We start from the raw sequence: 12,941 nt of genomic DNA on the forward strand, positions 1-12,941 counted from the left end.
ACATGTCGTGCCTATTTTTGTTTTTGCCAAACATCTTTTTTATTGCTGCAAAGTTCTTTATATAAAAGTCTGTAGTTAGAAAAGTTTCTTGATTTTAGATTTGGCAATATCTGATCGAACGGTAAGTAAACAAGCCGGAGAACGTGACAAAATATTTGATGTTCAATAGTTGGATGCCCAATCCAACCTCAGAAAAACTTGTTTTTAAGGCTGCTGTCAGTGAAAGCTGCAGTTTGTTCACTGCTCTAAACACTTAAATATTTTTCTTTCAAACTCCAGAATTGTATATCCAAAAAATTGTGATCTTGGATCAGTGTAAGCTGATTTTAGATCCATATTTAAGGGTCCTAATTGAGCCACTATCAACTAGGTACTAACTTTTAAACTGACCGTGTACTGGCTGCTGAATCTCCTAATTTAACATGCCATTAATCTTCCCCAGTAACTGTCTGCTAGATCTTTACATTGGAAAAGCACTTCCTCAGAAACAATTGGTTACTTGTCAAAATGGGGGAAGTTATTAAATGTTGTCATATTGACTTCCCACTCCACTCACCACTCATTTAATTTGGCTTTTGTTTTCTGGGCTTTACAGATCATACAGACACCAACTCAGAACTGGATTTCAGTTGTACTGTTGTGCAGGAGGTGCTTCACTGTTACAGTAACCAGTAGCCAGTTGAAAAACGTCTGTTTCTCAAGAGCAGAAAAGGAAGTTTCCAGCTTCCTGTTCTTTTACAAACGCTGGAGGATTTATTGTTGGGTACAACAAACATAAGAGCTGAATCACAAGAAGAAATGTAGATTAATATGCTCCAATCAGCCCATGTAGAGATGACTAGTATGAAAAATACAGGACAGGGACAGTTGTCTTTAATAGAAAAAAATAAAAAAATAAATACATACATACATACATACATACATACATACATACATAAAAAAAAAAAAAATGTAGACAATCTCATTGTTTTCCTTGTGTTTGTATGTTTGACGTGTGTGTTTGTGCACTACCAAATGCTCTTGTGTTTGTGTTCTAACCCTGCATGTGTCTCCACGCACAGATTGAGTACTTCCTGCGTAAACTGACGGAGGCAATGGGGGGCAGCTGGGTGGAGGAGCGTTTCGAGGACTACAAGCTGCAGCTGAACTCGAAGCAGAAGAGTCTGAACGCCTGGGAGCTCATCGTCCTGGTGGGGTCGGGTCACTTCAGTAAGGGCATGGACCGCCAGACGCTCTCCATGGGCATCAACGAGGTCTACCAGGAGCTCATCATGGACGTGCTCAAACAGGTGGGCAACACACCTGCAAAGGATGACGATACAGTCTCGGTTACTGATTGTTTACTAAGGTCCATCCCCTTCGTTACTACGCCTGTCCTGCTTTCCGTTCTCGCACAGCACACATGCAGTTTACAATGATCATGGTGGCAGATATATGGCTGAAATAAATCTTTGATTTCACACAGAAGTAAACCAAAGCTAGCCATCGGCAAACACAGTGATTCTTTGTAATCTCAACTCTAAAGTTCACTGACTAGCTTCTTCCAGAGCTTTAAACCACATATCATGGTCTTAATCAGTGGTTGGAACTAAGACAATAACCCTGTCTCTATTAAATGCGCTGATGTTGCTGACTAATTTTGATCCTTGACATACAATTTACAATTTATGTTAAAGGATGAGTCTGATGTTATTCTATGTTTTTCGTATTGTCAACAAATCCCGTGAAAAGAACAACCACTAACTAACAAGTATTGTGTGTGTATTTTGGATACACACACACAATACTTGTGCCTGATATATCTTCTTCCTCTGTGCCATAGAGCGCTATTGTCCAAAAATGCATCAATGAGCCACACTGTACACACACACACACACACACACACACACACACACACACAGTAGTGTTTTGTACTATTTACTCCTGTTTGCCTTACTTACAAAAAACTACAGTACGGCCTGTTTTTTGTTTTTAAATATTTGTCTTCAGTAAGAACCAATAGGATCAGGGCTGAGTGCAGGAAAGGGAAGTTGGGAAGTGCTGAGAGACAGAATAACATGTTGGTTTTGGGCTTTTGTTGACCACAAAAATACAGAACTTGAAACAAGTCTGATATGTGACACATTGTCAAAGCTCATTCTGCAGCAGCAAGTATTTCTTTTAGTCAAGTCAGTCAGTCAAAAAGAAAAGTGTGCAGTGTTTACACATTTTTCAAGAATAAATGTGCAGTAATTTAAAAAGAAACCTAATACACAGAAAGAAAAGCTGCAAATAAAAGGAGGTTCATATAACACTTCACCTCGAGACTAACATAGACATAACAAGCATTAACAGAACAGAATTTAAACAGCCCCTTGCAATACACATACAACTAGAATGCCCCATTGCACTATGTTAATGCAGTATGTAAGTTTCCAGTTGGGAACTAATTTGTCTGATTATTCTGACACTACATGAAAGCAGCACAAACGTTCTCACAATGTTGACGAAAATGAAAGAGACTGTGTGTATCCGCCTCATGACTCTGTTCTGCTCCTAAATGTTATGGGTTCTTCCTTGGCCCATGCTACACCCTTCCACCAAGTTCCATGAATATCGGGCCAGTACTTTTTCTGTAATCCTGCTGGCTTACAAACAAACAGACAATCCTAGCTGAAAACATAACCTCCTTGGTGAGTTCATAAGGAAGTGAGATTTTGTGGTCATGTGTGGCACGTCTGTATATTTTCATGTGAAAGCATGTGTGAATGTGATACTGGGGTCATGGGGAGATCTGGAGTTCCCAGGTGCTGTAAATGGCTGCCCACTGCTCCCTTGAGGGACGGGTAAAATGGAGAGAATGAATTCCGCTACATGTATATGTACGTGACAATAAAGTACCTTTTACCTTTTTAGAGACAAAAAAACAGCATTTAAATTAAGAAAACATTCTTTATCGTCAAAGTGAGCAAATAAAGAACACAATGGTTTAATGTTCAATATCGCACAGGGAAACCAGTGTGTACATTTTAGTGAAAGTAAAGTTAAGAGTAGTTGTTGGGTTTAAATTACCCTGATTCATGTCCTCATATTTCTTTCTGCAGGGCTACATGATGAAGAAAGGTCACAAGAGGAAGAACTGGACCGAGCGCTGGTTCATGCTAAAGCCAAACTCCATCTCTTACTACGTCAGCGAGGACCTGGCTGAAAAGAAAGGAGATATCTTACTGGATGGAAACTGCGGCGTGGAGGCAAGAAACTGCTGCTTTTTAAAGAAAACGTTTCTACTCCTCTCTCAGCCTCATCGCCTTTATAGTGACCAATTTGATATCTGAGACCAGGGTGTACAAAATATCCGGAATATTACCTGTAACCGATACACATATCGGAGCTTGAAGTCCATGGCTGGTGCTGTATCATGAGTCAATCAAACCATATGTGTGTTCACAACAGTACAACGATTGAAATGGGTCAGAAAGGGGGTCAATTCCCATGTTATCTTATAGCAGTCATTGTGAAAAGCCGAGTAGATAAAAGAAAAAGGTCCCAAGGATTAAAACATATACTTGTTTTTTTTAGGTGTGCCGACTGCATTTCATTGCCTTTCTAGCTGATGAAGCAATGGGCGCAGTTAGTTACACACAGTCAGCACAGTTAAAAACACAAGATATTGATTGTGTAACTGAAATATTTTCGTGTACTCTTATTTCTTTTGTGTATTTATCAGCTATTATAATCTGTATCTTTTGTTTTTCGCTGCAGGCTCTACAAGATAAAGACGGGAAGAAGTGTCTCTTTCTCATCAAGTCGTTGCAAAAAGGTTTTGAAATCAGTGCGTCAGACAAGAAGAAGAAGCTGGAGTGGATCCAGGGTGAGTAGTGGTTTGTCTCCAGGAATCATTCCTCTTATTACTTATCAGAGAAGTAGATCACATTAGTAGCTGTAAGCCTAAAGGTGGTGACTCATAATGGGTCTCATTCGTTCACTCCACTTTTTTTTTTTTTTTTTTTTTGCCTAAGCTAATATGTTTTATTTGAGCTGTATCAAGTAAAGAGAGTACTTAATAAATGTCAATGAGAACTTGAGAAAAAGGGAAGTTAAATTTTAAATATGTCTGAATACAAAATATTTGTTTCTACATTGCAGTTTTTTGTTTTTTTTTTAAAAACTTGTCAAATTGTTATCAAGTTTTTCCTCTTCATTACACGATTGCTCTTAGATACAGATAGATGGATGGATAGATGATGCTTTGCTTTTATATATGAAATATATTAATAAACAGATTTTTGAGTTTTCCTATAATTCTGTCATTGTTTTATTACATTGTTAATCTAAAGCTTCACAGCTCTTCACTGATTATCTGTACCTTTTTATTACTTGTACTTACTACATACATTTACAGACATGATTTTAATGTCTCCTCCATGTTTTCCATTTAGCCGTTCAGACCTGTGTGAGCCTGCTGCGTCAGGGCCGCCCGGCGCCGCACCGCGAGGCTCGACAGAAGCGGCGGGAGCTGCGGCTGAAGCAGCAGGCCGAACAGGAGGAGCTGGAGCTGAGGATGAGTGAACTGCAGACGGCCAATGAGGCCAAACAGCTTGAACTGGAGAACATGAGGAAGGTGAGGAGAAGATTTAACACACATTAAATGTTCCCCCTATGAATCCACTCTGGTCAGGAAACATCTGGCGCGAGATCAGTTCCTTTTTGTAGTATCCTGAATTTAAAATGGCTCAGTGTGGAAATGTTCTTTTGACACGAGACCGGTAGGAGGGATCCATGATGACAGGGCAAAGATTGGACCTGTAGTGCAAAGAAGGTATGCAGAATAGACAGGTATATAGATGTTGTAACTTCTACATGTTGATGTAAGCCGCACTTACTGTTTCTTTTGGCCAAAAAAGAAAATGTCAGTTGTGGAGGTTATTTTCCATTATTATTATTATTATTATTATTATTATTTAAAATACCTTTTTATAGAAAAAGAAAAGAGATTCAAATTTCTGCCACAACAAAGATTAGGTCATAAAACATCCCACTCCAGTAACAAACAACACCAAACAGACAATGAATGAAACCAGTCCTTTTCAGTAAATGAAACTGGGAAGAGCGTGAGGGGTTGATGTGGTGATTGAGGTCCTGCAGAGAGAGACAAAAATCAAGAAAAACAACCTATACACTGGAAATTCTAAACACAAACAGGATCCTGGTGTTTCAGGTGTGGCATGGTTACACCTACCTTTTGACTACCAGCAAAAAAAAAGGAAAGGGCCATCCAGGAAGTAATGTACTGGAATTAAACCCGAGGGATTTCCCCAGTGGTAATTATTTAAACCTGTAAGATTAAAAAGAATACAATTACTGCACTCAACTCAAAAAATAATAATAATAATAAGGAAGGGCTTCCAGGATCAAGTAAAGTGACCTAGAGGAAGAGGACATGTTGATCCCAAATAGTTTCTAAAGAAGCACAGTTGCAGTTTGAAAAGGACTTCAGGCTGTCTGTATTTAAGACACATGATCATTTTCATAGCTGACTCTGTAGCTGTTTGGATGTGTCTATTCTGTTCCTTATTAGGAAAGTTTCCTCAGCTGGAAAGTAAACTCATGGATCTCTATTCACTACACTGTACTCCTCATCATACTGCATTATCAGTCACATCTTGACACAAAATTAAGAACCTCAAACTATGAAGAGGAGTTTCTGTCTGCTCTTGTTTTGTCACATGGACAGATAATTTCTGGTTATCGCTGACTGAATCCCTGAAGTTCAGACTTACTTTTAGCCCTGTGTAGAAACACATTCACTTGCATTAGGGCCAATGCAGAGAAAATAAAAAAATATGAATAAAAAAAGCTGAACCTGGCTCAACGTTTTTGGCGTAAGTGCAATCAAGGCCACATTCCTGGTAGATTACTTTGTAACCTGGGTGCCATATTTCTACAGACTACCTTGCAATAAGATAAAATATTGCCACAATGATAACTTTCTCTTCTCTATAATATCATAAAGGCAGGGTGGCTGTGACTCAGGTGGTAGAGCAGTTGTGTAACAATGGGAAGGTCGGTAGTTTGTTCCCTGGCCCTGCAGTCCCATGTTGAAGTGTCCTTGGGCAAGACACTGAACCCCAAATTGCTCCTATGCGCTGCCATCGGTGCATGAATTGGAAGTTATTGGAATTTGCTTTGGATAAAAGCATTGGCTGAATCAAATGGGATGTAACAAAGCGCTTTGCACGTTTGGGTGTCTGATAAGCAACATAGTATCATGTCAGTGGTGGAGTATTCAGATATTTTACTTAATTAAAAGTAGCAATATTGAAGTGTAAACATACTTTGTTGAAAAGTAAGTCATGCATTCAAAATCTTACTAAATGCTATAGTGCGTAGTTTCTGTCTCCCCCATGAGGAATTCTAAGTAATGACAACAAAACTGTTGGCGCATCCACATCACACAAGCCTTCGGTGATCGCAATAATTCCAAGTCCTAATACATAACAAAACCCATTCATACATGTCCCTTTCTTTTTTTCCAACTAGGAAAAGCCAGACCAATGGTTATCCGTGTTTTGTCTTTGCCGTCGGTCACTTTCTTTTTTGGATTTTAGTCCTTCTGCTGAACGTGTACGTCTTTTCGTAGGAGTACAATCACTGACTGAAACATTTTGTCGGCACTTCTTCAGGTTTTCAGCCATGCCTTCACGTGTTGTAGCAGTCCTCTTCATCTCCGAAGCTGAACGCTGTTGTTGTTCTTTCTCAGCGGTGACGTAAAACGCATAACTCAAGCTGCTGCTGCTGCATGCAAAAGTCACCGGACTACACCATTTTGTAAACGTAGCCATAATGAGAAATACGGAGATAGTTTTGTGGAGCTGATATGCTTAATTTCCTTAATATAAATAGTTGTGCACTACAGCTTTAAGTACAAAAGCATAAGCCTCAAAATATATTTAAAGTACCAAAAGTAAAAGTACTCATTATGCAGAATGGCTCATTTCAGAATCATATTTATTATATTTTATGATAATAATTATTGATGCTTTAATGTGTATATCCCTTTTTAATGTGAGTTGATTATATTTTGTATAAATAATCTGAATCTATAAAGTAATTGAAGCTGTTAGACAAATTAAATGGAGTAAAAAGAACAATATTTGCTTCAGAATTGTACTGGAATAGAAGTACAAAGTAGCATACCATGGAAATACTCAAGTAAAATACCTCAGACTTATATTCAAGCACAGTACTTGAGTAAATGTACTTCGTTACATCCCATCACTGTATCATGTCATGTATGAAATCCTTTGCTTTTACGGAGCTTGTTAATTCTGTACATCAGAGGAAGGAAGTCTATTTTCCTGAAAGGAAATACTGTTTATAGATATATTTTCGTAATTATATCATCATTGCTGCAGTTACAGTAAGTACTACTGATGTCATCACAACACAAAGTCTTAAAGCTGACTCAACATTCCTCACAGATAACATCACACCTTAAAATAACACAAACTGACTAAACCCGTATTATCTGTAGTAGCTCTTATAAATGACAAATTACAGGTTTCACACACACACACACACACACACACACACACACACACACACACACACACACAAAATTAAAGTAGGTCACCTAAACTCTGGTGGGTCTCCTCTGAAACTCGCTGCCAGCTCATGAATACCAATAATAGATCAGCTCCACCCTGCAGCCTGCGACTGAAGTCTGTCACTGGCTGCAAAAGGAGGAATGTGTATTGAACCAGGAAGTAGGTAGAGAGGTGACATTAGTCTCCATTATAAATGTTTTTCCAGTAAAGCTCCCTAAACCTGACTCACACTTCTGTCTGTTGACACTGCTGACTGCCTGGTTGTGATTATGTGGATTCCCCAAATACAGATGATGAATGGCTGCTTCCTGTAAATGGCTGTGAGGTTAACAGGAGGTTAGGACATGTTAAAACATGCTGGGCCCTATTTTAATGGTCAAAGCGCACGGCGTGAAGCGCGTGGCGCAGGTGCGTTTAGGGCGTGTCCAAATGCACTTTTGCTAGTTTGACGGCGGAAAAAAGGGTCCGTGTGCCGGGCGCGTGGTTCAAAAGGCTTGTACTCAGCGTCTTCATTAATTCATAGGTGTGTTTTGGGCGTAACATGCAATAAACCAATCAGAGTGTCATCTCCCATTCACTTTTAAACGCCATGCGCGTTTGTACCTTGGCGCATTGCTATTATGATGGTGGATTTGCACTGTAATATTTTTGTGTGTGTGTGTGTGTGTAACAAGCATAGTGTGCTAATTTGCTGTTAAAATAACAATGAAATGCTGCGCTATTGACCAGGTTTTTGTTGGTCAATGGCGCGATCACTTTCCGCTGCCTCAAGATCGCAATACGCCAAGAATGCACCTGAACACACCTCCCTGTAAGACCTCCCTGTGGGGTGTATTTGATATTTAAACGACGTGGGCGCTGGACGGGAAATTGACAACTGCGTCGGTCTTAAACTAGCAAAGACACTTTCGTCGGGCTTTGCGCTGCGCAGGGTGCAAGATGGGACCCGCTGTATCTTTTACATTTTTAACTGTTACGATTCAGTTATTAATATATTACTAATTAGTTACAAGTTATGACATTAGTTCAGAGTAAAACCATTTTTTAAATATTTTCCTGTAATAAACACTTCCTGGCCACTTTATTGGGTACAACTACACACTTTAATGTAATCCAATACAACCGATCTACCACTAATTCTATATTTAGAAAGATAATAATGTTCTGTTTTTGTTGACACTGTCCGAAAGGTGTTAATTCAACTGTATGTTTATTACTTTAGTAATGGTGTTGTACTGGACTGTATTATATTGAAATATGTTTCTAATTCTTCATGTTAGTAAATGTGTGAGCAAGACATTAGAAACACTTTTCAATTTAATGCAGTTCCGTTCAACACCACTGCAAACTACAACCTCAATAATAAAAACCTAAAGTAAAATTAACACTTCTCTGACCAGTTTCATTCAAAACTGGACATTATCTTTGCAAAGGTAGAATTTATTGGCTGAGGTGTTGCATAAGATTTTACCGGCGTACCTAATAAAGTGAACACTAAGTGTATTTATTTATTTAATATATCAGACTTTATCAGGTATAGAACGAAGAACTCCTGAGGTAAATAAAATAAGTAAAACTAAAATAAAAAAGCTGTACATACGCATATGTATACACACGTATAAATCTGAGTCATTGGGAAACTGGGCACACACACACACAGAAGTCTCATCTACTCTCCCACATTTGGCCATAAATGGATGCCTGCTCCACTACTGCAATCTGTAGACCAATCATTAGAAAGAACGGCTGTTCCGTAAACCCTCATTGGCAATAACATCTCAACCGTCATTAATCAATGACTTAGTTTACAGCGATGTTATCAAAACAAACTTCAGTGCTTTACAATACAGGAAATAAAATGATGCCTTCAATAAAAGAGTGATGAATGTGATCACAGAAAGTGATCAGATCACAATACAATTATTTTCTTATTATATTTAATTATATTATTCACTCAAGGCTACCATGTGTAGACCTGGTCTGCGGTTTGCCTCAGGTGTGCACACTCTCACTGCATATTCTGTGGGGAAATGGTGTATGCATCTTGTGTGTGAGCATCATTTATACATCTGGCCCCTGGGCTTACATTATGTCCACAATTGTCCCTGTTGTTTCAGTCCACCAACCTACATCACGCAGGGCACTGCATGTCTAATTTAAGAAATATTGGAAAGTAAGAACTACTTTGATGACTTTGTGTTTTGTTACTGTTGGGCAAAAGCCTTTCTTAAGAATGAAACTTTATAGCAACGACAAAAAGCTGAATTAAGCATTTCAAAAGCTCAGGGGGTCAGAGAAGTCTTCTGAACTGAACTAAAAAAAAACAATAACCATAATTTCAGTTAATCAGGTTTTGAATAGTGCAGCACTCGGCATGTTGCAGCCATATCAGTGTGGTTGTAACAAACAGTCAGTGGAGGAATGTAACCAAGAACATGTACTCAAGTACTGTACTTAAGTACAAATTTGAGGTACTTGTACTTTACCGGAGTCTTTTTTTCATGCCACTTTCTACTTCTACTCCACTACATTTCAAAAGGAAAATATAGTACTTTTTACTACACTACATTAATGTGACAGCTTTAGTTACTAGTTACTTTGCAAATTAAGATTTTTGCACACAAAACACATTTAGTTTATAAAATACAATGTTTTATTATAAATTAAACTACCCAACAATAAAACAGTCTACAATACAGCACGTTTCCAGTCTCTAAAATGTGAAGATTTTTCTGCATTGAGTACTTTTACTTTTAATACTTACTGATGATACGTGCATACTTTTACTTCAGTAACATTTTCAATGCAGGACTCTTACCTGTAACAGAGTGTTTTTACAGTGAAGTATTAGTACTTTTACTTAAGTTAAAGGATCTGAATACTTCACCCACCACTGCAAACAGTGAAATGCAGCAACAGTCAGTCAATCTAGTTCACATCGTAGTTGTGTAACATACAGTACAGGGAACAACAGTCAGCCTTTGTGTGGGATGACACTGCTCTCCAATGATTGCACAACAATTTGCCATTGAGGTGAAAATCCTGTCTCACATAGATGGTTGCATGAATGCACAATGAACACACATGTATGGCCCCACAGAGAGATAGAGAGAGAGCGGGGCTCCCTGGGCCACACACACACACACACACACACACACACACACACACACACACACAATAGGCAGTCTGGTTCTCACACTATGCTGCTATATAATGTATAGTCTGTCGCAGCTAAGTGACAAGTCAACATGGGGTAAGTGGTCACCCAGCCGCACAACTCAATTAACCTAAAGATTAATTTCTCCCGTTACATCTGCTTTAATGTACAAAACAATGGAGACACGCTTCAAAGTTTTTAACTTCTGCATAAAAATGGAAAATGTGAAAGTGTTGACAATGTTTAACTAAAAAAGCCTCAGAGACCACAAACGTCTGCTAAAGCTGCATTTCCTTAACTCCCTGTTTTACTCAAACATCATTCTTGTCTCTCTCATTTTAACTAGGAGAAAGAAGAAACAACCAAAAAAGAGGTGACAACAACTTAAGAAAAACAAACTAAGTTCCTATCCAAAGTTTAATATTAAGTGTCCTGAGACCAAATGCACTGATTACAACTTTCTAGGCCAATTCCAATTTTCTTTGAGTTAGGCCAGCCGATACTGATTTTAGCCGATTCCGATTTCATTTTTTCTAACCACTTTACAGCACACACAAATATTTATTTTCTATCTTTTCTTTAATAGAACATTTTGCAAAGAACATAGAAAATTGTTTGAACAGATAATGGATCACTATGAAATAGAACTATATAAATTACTCCTGGTGTGGCAAATTCAGACACATCTAAAGTGCAATGTTAGAACCATTTCCTTCTTTTCACATCCAATATCCAACTAAAAAAAATGTGATTTTGGTGTCTTCCCTCCACGCCCTACTTTTTCCTTGCAGGTGTTGCATATTGAAAACTTGTTATCTTCTGCACACACGCTGAAGAATCTCCAAACAGCTGACATGTTGCAGGTTAATTCACGAGGTTCCCTACATGTGCGAGAATAGCGCGACACACGGCGGAAAAGTTGAGAGAAAGGGAGGGAAAAAGAGACTGTGCTGTCGTGTCCGTGTGCGCGTGCGTCCTTGAGAACTGTAACTCGTATAATTTATGTTGTCCGTTAATTTTTTAGCATTGACCGGCAGGAAATCGGTATATGTCAGACTGACCTGCCGGTCGCCGGTCATGGCCGAGCACGTGAAAACCGGTGTTCTGTCGATTTATGCTACCTATCGAGATGTGCTACTTAGCGGTTCTGCGCATGCGCACGACCCACAAGCATGGTCTGATTCCCCGCCCATAAATCTATGCAACCTTGCGGTCGGACATACGGCCGATACTGTGGTTAATAGAGTAATGTCTAATAAATAATTTATTTATTGTACCTTTTGATAGGGTATATTTGTCTATCAGAATACGCTACCACTGAAATATTCAATAAATATAATTTAATAGAATATCAAAATATGCTCCTTATCTCCTGACAGTGCACATGGAGTGAGTAGTGGTGCAATATATAATGATTCTGTTGGGGGAGCATTATTTGATAGGGTATATTTGTCTATCAGAATATGCTACCACTGAAATATTCAATAAAGATATAATGGTGTATCAAAATATTCTCAAATAAACATAAGATGTCAATACTGTTATATATACCTCTATGGGATTCAGCCTGCCTGCACATTTGGAAATATGCAGGCAAATATATCACATAAGGAAGCACATTTCGATAGGGCAGCGCGACTCGATAGACTCTACTATCGATTTACGCTACGGTAGCATTTTTCGACAAGGCAGCATAGATCGTCAGAACACCGGCCAATCCCGGTCACCGGCCAGTCTATCGGTGCATCTGCAGAAATCCCTTTTAAAGTGGAATGAAATCTTCTTAATTTCTCAGTTTTCCTGCGACAGAAAATAAACTAGGATCCACCACAAATCAAAACCAATCTGTCAATATGCAGTTAGTTGGAAAAGACAAAGTGATACAATACAGTCCATTAATGTATTTTGTCGGTTTAGCGGTTAGAATTTCCCAGTTGACCTTTTTAAATTTGCTTTATTTTTTCGATCTACATTTCTTAGCAAGAACCATTTTAGCAGTGGGCACTATTGATGTTCAATCTCAATTCCTATTTAGACCTTGCATCTCTCTCTCTCTGTTAAACAAAGGTGTTACGTAAGGGATAATGTAGAGCGAGGCGGTTGTTATAGCCAATGCAACCCCGACAGGGTGATCAGGGGAGGGGTCTTGAATCAGCCTGAAGGGGTTGTATTCGCTATAACAACCGCCTCGCTCTACA

The 12,941-nt window shown here is 38.7% G+C and overlaps 1 protein-coding gene across 1 annotated transcript in view; it reads left to right on the forward strand.

Moving 5' to 3' along the window:
• Positions 1-12,941, forward strand: part of swap70b (switching B cell complex subunit SWAP70b) — a 40,727-nt gene that overhangs the window by 14,911 nt on the left and 12,875 nt on the right. The window contains exons 4-7 of the mRNA XM_028585650.1: positions 1,062-1,289; positions 3,084-3,230; positions 3,742-3,850; positions 4,419-4,600. Coding sequence (XP_028441451.1) covers positions 1,062-1,289; positions 3,084-3,230; positions 3,742-3,850; positions 4,419-4,600 — 666 coding nt within the window. The remainder of the gene's footprint in view (positions 1-1,061; positions 1,290-3,083; positions 3,231-3,741; positions 3,851-4,418; positions 4,601-12,941) is intronic.

This window comes from Perca flavescens, chromosome 8, assembly GCF_004354835.1.
Source record: "Perca flavescens isolate YP-PL-M2 chromosome 8, PFLA_1.0, whole genome shotgun sequence".
NCBI lineage: Eukaryota > Metazoa > Chordata > Actinopteri > Perciformes > Percidae > Perca > Perca flavescens.